The 17081-nt window shown below is 44.8% G+C and overlaps 1 protein-coding gene across 3 annotated transcripts in view; it reads right to left on the bottom strand.

Moving 5' to 3' along the window:
- plekhg4 (pleckstrin homology domain containing, family G (with RhoGef domain) member 4) overlaps positions 1-17081 on the bottom strand; it is a 57632-nt gene that overhangs the window by 1336 nt on the left and 39215 nt on the right. For all 3 annotated transcript variants that reach the window (XM_080769220.1, XM_080769222.1, XM_080769221.1), the window contains 9 exons: positions 8690-9927; positions 6208-6457; positions 4247-4336; positions 3844-4068; positions 3169-3339; positions 2159-2351; positions 1749-1862; positions 1240-1387; positions 457-536 (listed from right to left, as the gene is read on the bottom strand). In XM_080769220.1, the coding sequence (XP_080625346.1) occupies positions 457-536; positions 1240-1387; positions 1749-1862; positions 2159-2351; positions 3169-3339; positions 3844-4068; positions 4247-4336; positions 6208-6457; positions 8690-9927 (2509 nt within the window). The remainder of the gene's footprint in view (positions 1-456; positions 537-1239; positions 1388-1748; positions 1863-2158; positions 2352-3168; positions 3340-3843; positions 4069-4246; positions 4337-6207; positions 6458-8689; positions 9928-17081) is intronic.

Here is a 17081-nt window from a genome sequence, read left to right as displayed (position 1 = left end):
TAGGGGACATGTATTTGATGTGAAGTTTTAGGGTGCGTGTGAGTGTGCTGGGAGGTCTGGGCCATGTGCACAGGTGCTTGCAATTGGGAGGAGTGCAAAAGACAAATGCAAAAAAAGTTGGTTGTCTCAGCTATTATGGGCATCTGTATCTGGAGAACGATGTTTCATTTATCCTTAAGTGGCTTAAAAAACAATATTTATTCTTTCAGAGCGAACGTTTTTAACTAAAATCTTTGCTTCTGGTGGGAGTCCCTGGAGCTACTGTACATATTTTCAGATGGAGGCCAATTACATATCATTTTCGGGGTCCTTGACATGAAAATGTTTGAGAACCACTGACACGGAAACATGAGGTTTTTCAGAAAATGTGTAGAATCGTCCTCTAAATGGGTTAATATATTGTGCATTTGTTCAGATCCAAAAAAACAAATAAAAACAATTAAAATGTGTGTTTACTTATAGAGGGCTGGCTGCTGGTCTCATCTTCCTCGATACAGGACGAGATGTCAGGCTGAGGAGGATGGAGGAGCGTCTGACTGTTGAAAGGAGGACGATTACAATTAAAACCACTACATCTCCAACAATTGGTCAATGCACATCATGAGCAGACAAGGGTGCTGCTCTCTACAAATGAAAGCGGAGTGATATTAGTACACAGACTGTACCCACAGTACACACATGTACCCGTAGGTTGAGGTGATATTAGTACAGACTGTACCCACAGACAGTACACACATGTACCAGTGTTGTTTTTGTCTACTAAAGCTAAAGCGAATTTCTTTCGCAGACTACGTTTTTTCACTGACGAAAACTAAATGGAAACTAAATGAAAACTAAGCTATGACGACTAAAACTAAGACTAAATGTATTGACAATTTTGCTAAAAACTAGAATAAAATGTGGACTAGTGGACAAGAGATCCAGTATAAGTCATTTTACACTTGGTTTGCATGCTGAAAATAGCAGATCTACAAGCTCGTTGTAAGCTTGTAGATCTGCTATTTGTAATCCTCCCTACTATAGAGTCCCTACTATAGAGTGTGCTGACCATATAAGGAGTTCCTCCCTGTCCCCTGCAGTTAACCCCTGGGGTAAAAAAAACATAGGTTTAGTTTTTGGCTAGGTGCCGGTGGCCCAGCCTTCATCCAATCAGGATAGAGAGGGGTCTTGTGGGGACCTTTACTTGGTGTGTGTGTGTGTGTGTGTGTGTGTGTGTTGTTGGCATGTCATGTGTCTTACCTGTACATGTGCAGGTTGAGGGGTCCCAGCAGGGAGGAGGAGCGGCCTGGGATGGAGGGGTCAGGGGTCACATGGTTCACAGCAGAGCGCTTAAACGGGTTGGAGTGATCGAACACAGAGACCGCGATGGATGCCCTCGTCCGTGCACCTACACACACACACACACACACACACACACACACACACGCACACACACACACACCACTCCGTTAAACTAAACTGAGAGCACGCACAAAGCGCATCAAATCAATGGTGTGAACATGGATTAGGACTACTTTACATGAGCCGCACATTTCATGAACTTATTTCATATGCGCATTTTATCAGTTTAATGGAAACACAGACAATTCACTTTTCTTTTTTCTACTTAATGAACGTAAAGGCTTAATGGAACCGCACCTAGTGATACAAAAAAATTGGTATTTCAGAAAACTGATTTAGAAGACTTTTCTATTTAAAATGTCGACGTCAGGTCTAAATGGGATAAAGTGAAATATTGCATTCCTTACCTCTACCCTTGATGTAATCTATGGCTCGGTCGTTGATGGCAGCGTCGCTGGGTTTGATGTCCATGAACGGCTTACTGCCCACTCCCATAGACAACAGCTCCTGTGTACGAAGCTCTGCGCACGCACGCACACGCACGCACACACACACACACAGTGGATTTGTAAGAATCTAGCAACCACAATGAGTTTGTACGTATTTGCAATATTACGAACCAATTGGAGAGACACAAACACAATTTGGTGGAAGTAGTAGTTGATCTATAGGTTGCTTTGATCAAGACATTCTCAAGTGCTAAAAGTGGTGCTGCCCAGAGGCCAGTGCACACGCACACACACACACACACACACACACACACACAGACACACACACACACACACACACACACACACACACACACACACACACACACCTTTGTTCCGTGTGGCCTGGTTCCAGAGGATGCGGGCGATGTCTGCGGTCCAGGCGTGTTTAATCTCCGCCGTGGCGGCCTGAAGGACGTAGGTCTGATTGGTGGTCCGAATCCTGCCCGTCCGCCGGCGGAACCAGACCTCGAACCTCAGCCCGCTGTCCCCCGACGACTCCGTCAGACCCACGTCTGCTGTCTGAGGTCAAGGAATGGTTACATTAGCTAGTGATGAAGCAAGCCAGCTTTTGCATATCTGATATTTGTGTGTTTAAAATGATACAGATGCTTTCCCGGCTTGACCCATTTAGACCCGAGAAGTGATTCTACAAAATGTCTTCTAAATCATGACAGTTTTCTGAAAAACCCATGTTTCTATGTCAGTGGTGGAAAAACCCATGTTTCTATGTCAGTGGTGGAAAAACCCATGTTTCTATGTCAGTGGTGAAAAATCCATGTTTCTATGTCAGTGGTGAAAAACCCATGTTTCTATGTCAGTGGTGATAAACCCATGTTTCTATGTCAGTGGTGATAAAGCCATGTTTCTATGTCAGTGGTGATAAAGCCATGTTTCTATGTCAGTGGTGCTCAACCTTTTTCATGTCAAGGACACCCAGAATTATCTGTATTTTGCCGCCGACCCCCATTTGAAAATATGTTGTTCCAGGGACCTCCCACCCAGAAGCAAAGATTTGAGCTAAAAAGTTGAATGAATATATAATCAAAGACTTTTCTTTTAACCTATATTATATGTCAGTAGCAAATACAGGGTGGTAAAATTACATTCCGCAGTTTAATTTCCAATCTCAAAACACAGATACACGATTCCAATTGGCTTGGTATACAGTCATTATAATAGTCATAATACTCTTAGTCACGCATGACTTAGCCCTATCTGTCAACTCACTCATCATGACTTAGCCCTATCTGTCAACTCATTCATTGCTGTAAACATTCACAAAGAATCCCTTAGTACCTTGTATGAGTGTTTGTAGATGTAAAGAATCCCTTAGTACCTTGTAGGAGTGTTTGTAGACGTAAATGTCCAGCCCTCCTTCCATGCGTTTGGGTTTACTGAACAGAACCAGCTCCTCAAACAGGAAGATGTGGCGCTGATATTTCCTCCGGCCGCACAGGACGGTGAACTCATCCTGTCTCACCAGCTGGCCTTGCTCCTTCAGATTCACCTGGAGATAAACATAAAACATACAGAGAGCATTATATGTTAATTACATTTTACAATCATCTATTGCTGAGTCAAATCAGTGTGGAAGCTGTGGAAAGCACTCAATACTGCAGCAATAACCCAGTTCCTTACATAATCTCTACTATTGGAGATCTCTTCAATAGTATTTCATACACGGTCATAAATATTATTAAGCCCTCAAGAGTTCATTTATTGTTACAACATAAAGCATTACTTAATTTACAAGAAGTCTACACAATTAGATAATGTAGAAGAATTGTTATCTGTTGTCTCTCCTATGCTACCAACATCTTCAACAAAACAAAATCTTATCCAACGGCAACAAAATATTCTTTAGTTTTGGGTCTGAGAGGCTAAGCCTCATCAAATGGTGGTCCGTGGCTCAAATACCAAATCAATAATGGTGCTCGATATGAAAAGGGTTGAAAAGCACTGTTCTAGGGCGTCAACGTGAAGGCCATCGACGGTCAGAAGAGAAACTCACGTCACAGTCTCGAATGGCGTCCATGGCCAGGAGGTCGTTGCCGTGGCGAAGCTGGAACTGGACCATCAGCGCGGCGCCTCGGAGCGACGTGAGCTCCACCTCCTGGGCCACGTCCACCTCCTTGATGAGCTCGTTAAGGAGCAGGAAGTATTTACTCATCCTCTGGATGGGCTTCAGCAGGTAGGACGCCACGTCCATCTTATCCCCCAGCTCTGCCTGCTTGAACTGGAGACACAGAGAGAGAAGCACAGTGTCTATAGTGTGTGTGTGTGTGTGTGTGTGTGTGTGTGTGTGTGTGTGTGTGTGTGTGTGTGTGTGTGTGTGTGTGTGTGTGTGTGTGTGTGTGTGTGTGTGTGTGTGTGCGTGTGCGTGTGCGTGTGTGTGTGTGTGTGTGTGTTCATACCTTAAAGAAGTTGTTTCCATGGCTGGCTAGCAGAGCATCAGACTTTGGTTTGTTTTTACTGTAGAGAGCATAGAGGCCAAACTGATCCCTCTGAAAGTAAGCAAACACACAAACAAACAAATAAATAATGAATTAAAATAAACATAAAACAATATATAAAAAATAAATGTAAAAGGTAATCACGGGCCCCCTCCACGCATTAGAAGGACAATTCAAATAGCCGTGATTTTTCCATTACTTCTTTCATTTTTATGTATTTTTATACAATGTTTTTAATGTTTATTTTATTTGCAAGTGAAAGATCCCTTTAAGCACCATGAACGGTGAATAACACACCACTCTGCACATGTTACCCAGCATCGTTAGATGTGTGTATATGTGTGTTTATGTGTTCTTACAATTTACAAGTTAGGCATTTATCAGATGCTCTTAATCCAGAGCGATTTACAGTAAGCAAGGACAACACATGGCAATACATCAAAAATACATAGAAATAGTCATCAAGAATTATAAGCAGGCTGTCTAAGAATCTGTCTAAGAATCTGTCTAACGGTAGAATATCTGTACAGTACAGAGTAGCTATGTGTATACACTATAGAGTGCTATGTCTACATACAGTATACTGCTATCTAAATTACATAAGTTGAGCCTTTGCATACGCCTGTAAGGTCGTCGAGGGCTACGGGCTAAGATGGAGTCTGAAGAGGTGAGTTTTCAGACTACGGCGGAAGATTATTGGAAGTGACTCTGAGGGGGTGACTGTGACATGGTCAGATGTGTACACTGTGTTCTTACATGTCTGATGAAGCAGTGAGACACTCTGAGGGGGTGACTGTGACAGGGTCAGATGTGTACACTGTGTTCTTACATGTCTGATGAAGCAGTGAGACACCCTGAGGGGGTGACTGTGACATGGTCAGATGTGTACACTGTGTTCTTACATGTCTGATGAAGCAGTGAGACACTCTGAGGGGGTGACTGTGACAGGGTCAGATGTGTACACTGTGTTCTTACATGTCTGATGAAGCAGTGAGACACTGAGGGGGTGACTGTGACATGGTCAGATGTGTACACTGTGTTCTTACATGTCTGATGAAGCAGTGAGACACTCTGAGGGGGTGACTGTGACATGGTCAGATGTGTACACTGTGTTCTTACATGTCTGATGAAGCAGTGAGACACCCTGAGGGGGTGACTGTGACATGGTCAGATGTGTACACTGTGTTCTTACATGTCTGATGAAGCAGTGAGACACTCTGAGGGGGTGACTGTGACATGGTCAGATGTGTACACTGTGTTCTTACATGTCTGATGAAGCAGTGAGACACTCTGAGGGGGTGACTGTGACATGGTCAGATGTGTACACTGTGTTCTTACATGTCTGATGAAGCAGTGAGACACTCTGAGGGGGTGACTGTGACATGGTCAGATGTGTACACTGTGTTCTTACATGTCTGATGAAGCAGTGAGACACCCTGAGGGGGTGACTGTGACATGGTTAGATGTGTACACTGTGTTCTTACATGTCTGATGAAGCAGTGAGACACTCTGAGGGGGTGACTGTGACAGGGTCAGATGTGTACACTGTGTTCTTACATGTCTGATGAAGCAGTGAGACACTCTGAGGGGGTGACTGTGACATGGTCAGATGTGTACACTGTGTTCTTACATGTCTGATGAAGCAGTGAGACACTCTGAGGGGGTGACTGTGACATGGTCAGATGTGTACACTGTGTTCTTACATGTCTGATGAAGCAGTGAGACACTCTGAGGGGGTGACTGTGACATGGTCAGATGTGTACACTGTGTTCTTACATGTCTGATGAAGCAGTGAGACACTCTGAGGGGGTGACTGTGACATGGTCAGATGTGTACACTGTGTTCTTACATGTCTGATGAAGCAGTGAGACACTCTGAGGGGGTGACTGTGACATGGTCAGATGTGTACACTGTGTTCTTACATGTCTGATGAAGCAGTGAGACACCCTGAGGGGGTGACTGTGACAGGCCTCCAGCTCTCTGAGGAAGAACTGCTGGTGGAAGTCCAGAATCTTCTCCAGGTTTCCGAAGATGACGGAGCGTTTCCCCCGCAGGTCCTGAGGGAGGTCGTGGCGCTCCATCTCCGGGTAGTAATGCTGCACCACGTAGCGCAGGGAACGCACGTACTCTCGCTCCGTGCACAGCATCTCATCCACGATGTGGCCCAGTTTACTGTCAGGGGAAGAACAAATAACACCCATTAGGACCTGATTCTAAAAATTACAGTTTTCTGGAAAAAAAACTATATTTTAGATATCACTGGCTACGTTTACATGAAGGGTGATCATTCCGAATAAATACTTCCGAATAAAATACATCCGATGTAATGTTTTTTGCCGCGAGTTTACATGGGAAATGGTCATTCCGAACGAATGTTTACATGGACGTTGCCGTCGGTGTGATATAAGCCATGACACATGTTATTTCACGTGAAACTACGCCATCTGTTGGACACATAAAATATAGGCAGTTCATTCAGTAGAGTAGCCTATGTCTCAACAATAGATTATAGCTACAGACGAAAGACCATATACTTTGAAATCCCATCATTTCATCTCTCGCTTGCTGTAAGCACTGGGCCAGAGAGAGAGAGAGAGAGAGAGAGAGAGAACGCACACACACACACACACACACACACACACAGTCACACACGAAGCAGTAAAACATCGCATTTATCAACTTTTCACTGCGCGCCTCACAAGGCTATTGGATTTATTTGTGCTTCGTCTTTGCACAATGCACGTATCGTATAGGCATACATTGTGTAGAGCTGATCTACAGGCTGACAATGTGCCCCACATAATAGCGTATTCTTGGGACTGCGTGTGTGTGTGTGTGTGTGTGTGTGTGTGTGTGTGTGTGCGCGGGCTGACGGCATTGCGTCCTCTCTCCACTGTCTTTCTGTGAGTATATAATTTGAAAATGATCAGTAATCATGATCAACTCGGGACTGTTGGATCTTTGAACACTCACAGACCAGGGGGATCATCACTGCATACTGCAGCCTGCTCCACGTTTTTTTGGGGGGATTTCGGAGCTGCAAAATGCAAGAAATAACGCACTTTATGTGCAAACTCCTCGGTGTGCCTTGGATATGAGCGCCTTGGAGTTGGAGCGCAATGGAAATGACTAAATGAGCATGCTCAGAAAGTCCAGAATGAATTTACATCCGAAGCAGTGTATACATGAGTCAAATTTCTTTCAATCGCATTGAAAATCGGAGTAATCCGGCCAGTGACCATCGGAATGGTTTTTAGATCGCATCGAGCGTTTTCATTCGGATGTAAGTTTTTGTAGGTGTTTACATAACAACGTTTAATAGGATTGAACTTCTATTCGGAATGAAAAGGGGATTTAACTGCTCATGTAAACGTAGCCAGTGGTTCTCAAACCTTTTCGTGTCAAGGACAGCCAGAATGATATGCATTTGGCCCCATCTCAAAGTGTCATTCCAGAGACGCCACAAGAACTAAACAAAACTTAAATAAAAATGAAGCTATGACGACTAAAACTAAGATGAAATATACTGACAACAATTAAAACCTAGACTACAACAGTTGTTGCACTCTGAAAATAGCCGATCTACAAGCTCACAAGTAGTTCGGCCATTTTCAGTGTGAAATTGCATGTGAAAAATCCACAATTACGACGCCAACAACAACATTCAAGCTGCATTCACATGGGATCAGGCAGACGTCATTTTAGTGGATGGGAGCAGGACGACATGGCAGCCAGATCTGTTCAATGTTAAAATATATTTCTACCATTCCGTGCCGTCCAGCAGGTGGTGCCGTTTGCCGTCTACCGCTTGCCTGATCCTATGTGAATGCAGCACAACACTGATATTGATTCATTAACTACGTTGGTTCATAACAATTATGTTGTTGTTTTTTGGCAAGGCCGAAGACCAAGCATATAGCAAGGTCTGTCTGCATGTGAACCTCAAAATTAGACCAATTACATCTCGCGCTGCTCTATGACGTCACACAATCTCAACCTCGGCACCACCATGTGAAACTGATGAGTGGTAAAGTTCTATCATAGTCGACAAACCTTTTGAATTAACACCTAATTATTATTATTTGTTTAATGTGTTTAATTCGCAGAGACATATACTAAATCTATAGTATATGGAGTATATGGATGCTATAATAAATATAGCATGTGGTAAGAACGTAAGTAAGTAAGTAAGTCAGAGAGGCTTACTGTCGGTAACAGCCAAGGTGCGGGAGTCTATCCCCGTTTCAATGAACTAGAGTAGACCTTAGGGAGATGGAGCGCCCGGGTTCGACCCCATGACCTTGCGGTCGAAAGGCGAGTGCTCTACCGACTGCGCTTCCCGGACACTACCCGGGCACACGCTTTTATTAACAGCTATAAATAAACACAGTGCACGTTACCCACCTCCCCTTGGCTCTGGGCGGTGTGGCACTATGGCTGTCGGCTCTGACCCTGTCTCCGGTGGGCCAGGCATGCCGGGGGGTGAGGGGTCGGTCCGTGACCTCGGTGCTGGTGACCTCTAACCCCCTGATGACCACGCCCACGTGGCCCCGGGTACACGACGACGCGCCGCCGTAGCGGGGGACGTCCGGGGTGGAGGGACAGTCCAGACTCTGAGTCTTACGCAGCAGCGGACGGCGGGAGGCGCAGGGGGGAGGAGCACTGAGGGTGGAGGTCGGGGAGGAGGTGACGGAGGAGGAGGAGCAGCGAGGAGACCCAGAGGAGACGCTACGGGGGAGGTGTTGGTGGGGGGTGTAAGGGGAGGAGGTAGCAGAAGGAGGAGTGGATCTGTCCCTGCCGCCCCACACCCCGGACAGCGCCCTGCGACAGAACCACGCCCCGGAGCCTCTCTGCTTGCCATGGGTGGAGTCCGGAGTACTGTGGTGGTTCCCGTGGGTGGAGTCTGCACTCGTCTGGTTGCTATGGGTGGAGTCTGAACGCCGCTGGTTGCAATGGGTGGAGTCTGAACCCCGCCGGCTGCTATGGGGGGACTCTGTAGTCTTCTGCTTGCCTAGGTTAGAGTCTGACCTCTTGCTATGGTTGGACTCTGTAGTCTTCTGCTTGCCTAGGTTAGAGTCTGACCTCTTGCTATGGTTGGACTCTGTAGTCTTCTGCTTGCCTAGGTTAGAGTCTGACCTCTTGCTATGGTTGGACTCTGGGCTCCCGAGGTTGTTATTGATGGAGTCTGAACTCCGGTTGCTGTGAGTGGAGGAGTCTGGGGCCGTCTGGGTACTGTGGTAGGAGTCTATACTACTCTGGCTGCTATGGGTGGAGTCCGTACACGCCTGATTGCTGTAAACAGATTCTACTAAACCCTTCTGGATGCTGTTGATTGGTTCAGAGAGGCGTCTGTGGGCGGAGTCTCTTTGCGTTCTGAGCGCGGTGTCGAGTTTCCTCTCAAACGTCCGTTTGGCCTCCTGACATTTAGTCCAGGCGAAGTGCCACTGGCTAAGCCCCGCCTCCCGGCCCACCTCGGCCGCCAACAAGCGCATCTCCTCAAACTCCTTGTCTGGGATTGGTGGATGCTGCAGACGGTTGCTCTCCAGACAGCCAATCACAGCCTGGCATTTCTCTGGCTGACTGCAGTCCTCCATAGTGACTCCAGCCAACCGACGCATCGCGGCTAAAGACCAGCCATAAGCCTGTGGAGAGAGGAACACACACACACATTCACAGATTAAAGACCAGCCATAAGAAGAACACACACACACACATTCACACATAAGAAAAGCCCTGCATTGTTCCCGAGGAGGCCGGTGCCCACCGATCGAGTATACATAAAGTGAGTGACAGGTCAGTGTACACAATGTAAATGAGTGCATACTGCAGCCAAACTGGCAACTCACCTACAGTACGCCTTGGTCCCTGTCGCTGCAGCCAGCTTGTGGCTTGTTTAAGTTTTGAAGAAGTGGCGTGTGCAATGGCACCTTGTCTTTAAGTAATCTAATTCATATTTTCCCTACTGTATAAAATTAATCTATAAAAACAAGTTTCTAATAACATTTGTCGTCGACCCTAAGCCATTCCAGCATGTCAGAGTACAGCATCTTGCAATGGGTCTGGTCCACATGATTCGATACACCACCAAGATACCCATGTACCTGTCTAAATACTAAATGTTAACGAAGTCCACACCCACAACACCAGAGGGAGTGCAAACAAACCATGTGAAACCCAGATTCGGCACAAACAAGGGACTCAATTATTTTCGCTCTTATGCCACCAAAATGTATAACGCCCTACCAACAGTCATTAAAACATGTGAATCCCTTGACTCCTTCAAAACCGCTCTCAAAGGGCACCTACGAACAGCTGCAATTAGAAACTGGCCCCTGACAAATCTGAATCCCCACCAAAAATAATAATAACTCCAGTCCGTCCACTCCAACGCTAAATGAATCATATAAATGCTTCAATCTCTGATTTATTTTCCCGGATTGCGTTGTTGGTGAAAACAAGCCATATTCAACTGCCAATGAAGAATGGAAGATCGTGCTTACACTGGCTGGGGTGCTTAGTGGCATTGATGATTTAATTCACTTATCCTTGGCTATGCATCACATGCATGTGTTTTTTGGTGTGCATGTAAACATGCATTGATTTAACCTGACTCCGCCTGATTGAAGTTTCACAAACTACCAATCGCTGAACTTTGTTAAGTGGTGCAACCACTTCATTAAGTAGCTTTGTGTGTGTGTGCCTGGCTGCCTGGCTGGCTGTGTCTGAAATAGCATTTGGTTGGTTTTCAAAACCAAGTGTCACTGTTGTGCAGTCTAACACACACATACATATTAACTGTATATATGATGATTTCAGGTGCATCAGTACAGTACAGTACTGTAGAGGGACCCCCTGGGGGTACACGCAGAAATGCTTCAGTCGGCCCCCAATGGGACTCAAACCCAGGACCTTCTTGCTATGAGTAAAAGTGGTTCATCCATGTTCTGTGTGGGGCTGGTGGGTATATTGCTATGTCACTATGTGTGACATCTGTAAAATGTGACTTCCCCAACAGGCCGATGAAAAATGGATTCATCTTTAAAGTATAAACATGTGTATATTCCATAAACATGTGTATATTCTATAAACATGTGTATATTCCATAAACTGTATATATTCTATAAACATGTGTATATTCCATAAACATGTGTATATTCCATAAACTGTATATATTCTCCGTATAAACGGAGTATTCACTTCCAACACTAAGAGAACATTCTGAAACACTCATTCACCATGGAAACCACTCCTCTCAATCAGAGACTCCATGAGGAAGGCTGTGTGTGTGTGTGTGTGTGTGTGTGTGTGTGTGTGTGTGTGTGTGTGTGTGTGTGTGTGTGTGTGCGCGTGTGTGTGTGTGTGTGTGTGTGTGTGTGTGTGTGTGTGTGTGTGTGTGTGTGAGTGCGGTGGTGGAATGGGTGAGTGGCTCTGATCAAGGCCGGCGGTGGTGGGGGGGGGGGGGGAGAAGGGGGTGTGGGGCCACAAAGGAGTCAGCCTTTGAGGAGTGGGAGACGGAAGGGAAGGGAGGAGGTAGTGGAGTAATGAGGAAGAGAGGAGGGGGGCTGAATGGAACCTTGAAAGAGACTGGAACACAGAGAGAGAGAGAGAGAGAGAGAGAGAGAGTTGTTTAGAGGTAGGGAGAGAGAAAGAGATGGAGAGGCGTGTCCTGACACGAGGCCAGGGATGACCTCATCACTTAGACACCTCAAGAATGTTTTACTGAATGAGAGGGAAAGAGAGGAGAGAGAGAGAGAGAGAGAGAGAGAGAGAGGTGGGCTGGTGTTGAGATGAAGACTGTTTTCAATGTGTCCACTGGTACTTCACATTAGAGGTAAACTTTAAATTCTTGCCCTGACAGGCTAATGCATAAGCATGTGAACTTAGCCCCAACACACACACACACACACACACACACACACACACACACACACACACACACACACACACACACACACGCAGACGCACACTCTGTTTGTGTCCGTTGTATGTGCTGCTGGTTGCGTTAGCTGTGTAAACGCAGCCAGTGACCTTGTGACCAGAACACCAATGCCTGCCTCCAGTGTGAACTTCAATTAAAGTGCTGTTGAGCAAGGCATAAATAGTGTGGTCGTACAATGGACAACAGTATACTATAGAGTACCGACGTCCGGACGTCACTCCTTCATCCCCTGGGTCACGGAAGTCATTGTTCTATGGAGAATAACATTGGGTCATCTCAGAATCGTCTCATAACAATTGTGTTCCAGAAATATTGTGCATTCTGTATCGTTTACGATAGTCAGTCACTCATATTTGATACAGTACGTTTCTGGTGAAAATGTAACAAATTTGCAGCAGTGGGTAACATTAGCGTTTTCTCACCGTCAGTTGATGCTTCTTATCCATATGAGTCAAACAGTCGAGGTCATTTGTTTATATTTGGAACACAGTTCTTATTTGACGTGATATTAACTATTTTCTTCCCCAGGTACATATATATATATATATGGACGTCGACGCTAGGTGGCGTCAGATCCCAGGTCCGTATATAACACCGTCTTTTATAGTGAACGCATATGCTGGCCCTAGGAACTGGGGTTTATGCTAACAGCTAGCGGTAGAGATAGAGTTAGGTCTGGTTAGGATGAGTGCTCTATGTCAGTGGCCAACAGAAGACTGTGGATGTACTGGTTCCCAGTGCTCCCAGTGGCCAATGGCATCACTTGATGAAGAGATTAAATCAGTACAAGATGAGACTTTCATTGGTATATTGGAATTTCAGTCGCCAAAGGCGGCACGGCAGTTAACCCATTCTGACTGGGAACCCCTTCTGGTGTTTTAAGCATTACGTTATACTTTAGCTATTGAAAAATACAAGCTCATAGCGCGGCCGCCGCTACGAGCTTGTAGTTCTGCTATTTTTGAGAAGTCGTGAAAATGTGTCGCAAATCTTTGAACATATATTCTTTCAGAGCGAACGTTTTTAACATAATATTTTCAGATGGGGGTCGGCGGCCAATTACATATAATGTTGACATGAAAATATTTGAGAACGACTGACAGGTCACTTACTTCACCTTTGCGTTACAACCCAGCTTTTGCAGTTTCCGTTTCTGAAATCCTCCATTATTACGATTTTTGCAACCCTTTTTTTTCCACCCAGTGTCATTTATCTATGTAATCCTGGGCACTACACTTCCTCTGCCAACCTGGGGGGCAGCGGACTGACCTCATGCTTCCTTCTATGCATGAGGAGTCCAAGCAGCTTCTTTTCACCTGACAGGGGGGGAGTTTCCCCTGCTGGACGTAGCGCATGGAAGGAACACGTTATTCCGACCAGTTCCTTTCCCAGGGGGAGGCAGTTTAGACTTTAGAGAATGGCCACAACAGATGCAGCCTAGAGTTAGAGAAAAAAGGTTTTAAACACAGCGCTGAAAACAGGAAGAAATTCCAAATGATTGGCTATGGCCGATCACGTGACACTCGTGTCCATGCAGTGCAATGCATGTTGGGTTACAGGTGCATGATGGGAAGCAGAGTTTTTTGTGTAATACCAATGTATTGTTTTTTTTGGGATGCATGTCGTTAGATGGCGGGCAAACTTCTAGTCTAATTACATTGTGCAGAATAATCCTGCACCAGGATGTAATGACAACACTAACTGCCAGTCAGGAAAGGTGGATTCCCACCGCTAACCTGTTGAGACCCGAGGCCCATTCTACAAATGTCTTCTAAACGCTTTTCTGAACAACGTATGTTGCTACAGTATATGGTGCTCAAACTCTTTTCATGGCAAGGAATACATTTTTTTTTAAGGACAGCAAATACGGTAGCTTTTTTTTAAAATAAATTGTATTTTGAGTTTTCACATAAAGATGAATCGTAAATGTATACAGATAAAGTGAGACAATATAGAAAGGTAAAAACTATTATTATTATTTAAAAAAAATTAAGACGCAAAATGACATCCTGGCACAGGGGGTTATAGTGCTTAAAATGAGATATCTCAAGTTACTGATTGATTGCAGATCTCTTGGCTCGTGGGAGAAAAAAAACGCCTGCTCACAAACTCACAGCATTGTGAACGTTATGGGTCAAGACACCAGGCTGAAAGTCATTAAAGCAGAAATATGCTCCATTGTTGTCTATTGATGAAATAAAAGAGAACTCATAGATAACCTTAGTGGTGGTGTGCCCTGACCTGCAAGGGAAGAGAGACCGCTTACACTGTTCTCCTACATTTACAGTCTTCAATATTTATATACTATTTCATCTGAGATCTAAATCATGATTTTAGTTCATGAGCCCAGAAGTCAACATAATCTCCTCTACTATAACTGTACAGTGTGTGTGTGTGTGTGTGTGTGTGTGTGTGTGTGTGTGTGTGTGTGTGTGTGTGTGTGTGCGCGCGCGTGTGTGTGTGTGGATTAAATTACAAATAAAGTACTAGAAGAAAAAATAAAAAGAGGGGTTTAATTACTTGTCCATTCAATATCGCTACACTTGGTCTATCAATAAATGTGTGTATTCTCTGTGTTCATGTGGAGGTACGGATTGGTCTATATGTATTCAAATGTATATGCATTTGTCAGAGAATCACTGTTTACTTATTTATATCCATACACTGTGCACATGTTTCACAAATATTTAATTTCTTTGCTAAATAGTTACTGTATAGATTTCAAATAATTAAATCATAATCGTAACGCCATAATGAACCAATAGGTCCATGTATCGTATCGTCAACAACGTATGGATACATCCCTAGCATCCATAGAAGACATGTATGGATACATCCCTAGCATCCATAGAAGACATGTATGGATACATCCCTAGCATCCATAGAAGACATGTATGGATACATCCCTAGCATCCATAGAAGACATGTATGGATACATCCCTAGCATCCATAGAAGACATGTATGGATACATCCCTAGCATCCATAGAAGACATGTATGGATACATCCCTAGCATCCATAGAAGACATGTATGGATACATCCCTAGCATCCATAGAAGACATGTATGGATACATCCCTAGCATCCATAGAAGACATGTATGGATACATCCCTAGCATCCATAGAAGACATGTATGGATACATCCCTAGCATCCATAGAAGACATGTATGGATACATCCCTAGCATCCATAGAAGACATGTATGGATACATCCCTAGCATCCATAGAAGACATGTATGGATACATCCCTAGCATCCATAGAAGACATGTATGGATACATCCCTAGCATCCATAGAAGACACGTATGGATACATCCCTAGCATCCATAGAAGACATGTATGGATACATCCCTAGCATCCATAGAAGACATGTATGGATACATCCCTAGCATCCATAGAAGACATGTATGGATACATCCCTAGCATTCATAGAAGACATGTATGGATACATCCCTAGCATCCATAGAAGACATGTATGGATACATCCCTAGCATCCATAGAAGACATGCTTGGATATGGAATCCAAATGACTGGAATCAGTCGTGGCGACTGTCAACTTCAATCCATGTTAGTGTGTGTGTGTGTGTGTGTGTGTGTGTGTGTGTGTGTGTGTGTGCGTGTGTCTGTGACTGTGTGTGTGGTCAGCAAGGCATGGGAACCAACGTCTGCTAAGCGTGTTCAGGAAGCGTGCTGATCAAGACTCATCAGCAGAATGATCAGTATGACACGCAGTCAGCCAGAAACACACACACACACACACACACACACACACACACACACACACACACACACACACACACACACACACACACACACAATAGAGCAATACACGCTCACACAAACAAAGCAACAATGACTTATAGTTATACATCAAACTATTTTAAAGCTTATCGTTTCCCCAAGACGCATACTGTACAGTGTACACCAACAACAAACAGAACATTGGCTAGTCTGTGAACATCATGTCACATCATTGTGGCGAAAGGTAGCAGAGCAACAGGACCATGTTTAGACTATGTGAGGTAGGAGAGCATTTCAACACTGATTGTCATCCAGTGGAACTGTCATTTAAAGGTCCAACACTATCAGTCCACAGGCTTTTAAAGTGCCATTTTATATTTGTTTATATTTGTCTTGAGGTGAGTTAGGGGTTAACAGACAGACACGTGCTGACCTGTTAGGAAGACAGTCAGTAACTCACCTAATGACAGAGCAGCCACTGTGGCTCGTCTAACGCTAGCTTCTACATTATGTGTATACTGTATACACACTATTCACATTTACTGACAGATTACCATTAGAGAGAGAGAGAGAGATGGGATGAGCGCGCGCTCTGGAAACATGAACATGAAGAGTGAAAAAGAAATAGACATGAAAGAGGGGGCCAGCCAACACAGCATTCCAACTGACCCCCCCCCCCCCCCCACACACACACACCCCTTGAGACTCTGTTTAAAGAAGTCGCTCAAAAGCAAAACCTTACTGCACACCAAAGAGTGAGTGAGTGAGTGAGTGAGTGAGTGAGTGTGTGTGTGTGTGTGTGTGTGTGTGTGTGTGTGTGTGTGTGTGTGTGTGTGTGTGTGTCGTTTGGTCCTACCTTAGTAGTGAGTGTGTTCTGGTAGAGTGATTGTGGTTCTCTGAGACAGGACAAGGAACTGAAAACTCATCCTCTCTCTCTCTCTCTCTCTCTCTCTCTCAAGAGACTCTCTCTCTCTCTCTCTCTCTCTCTCTCTCTCTCTCTCAAGAGACTCTCTCTCTCTCTCTCTCTCTCTCTCTGGAGACTCCTCCCTCTCCCCTCCTCTATTCACAGCCAAACAGCAGGGTAAATAGCAGATGGGACCCCAACATATATACGTGCAC

This window comes from Protomyctophum bolini (genome assembly GCF_963924005.1).
Source record: "Protomyctophum bolini genome assembly, chromosome: 1".
NCBI lineage: Eukaryota > Metazoa > Chordata > Actinopteri > Myctophiformes > Myctophidae > Protomyctophum > Protomyctophum bolini.
The sequence above is the reverse complement of the archived record's forward strand: the minus strand, read 5'-3'. Positions and strand labels throughout refer to the sequence as shown.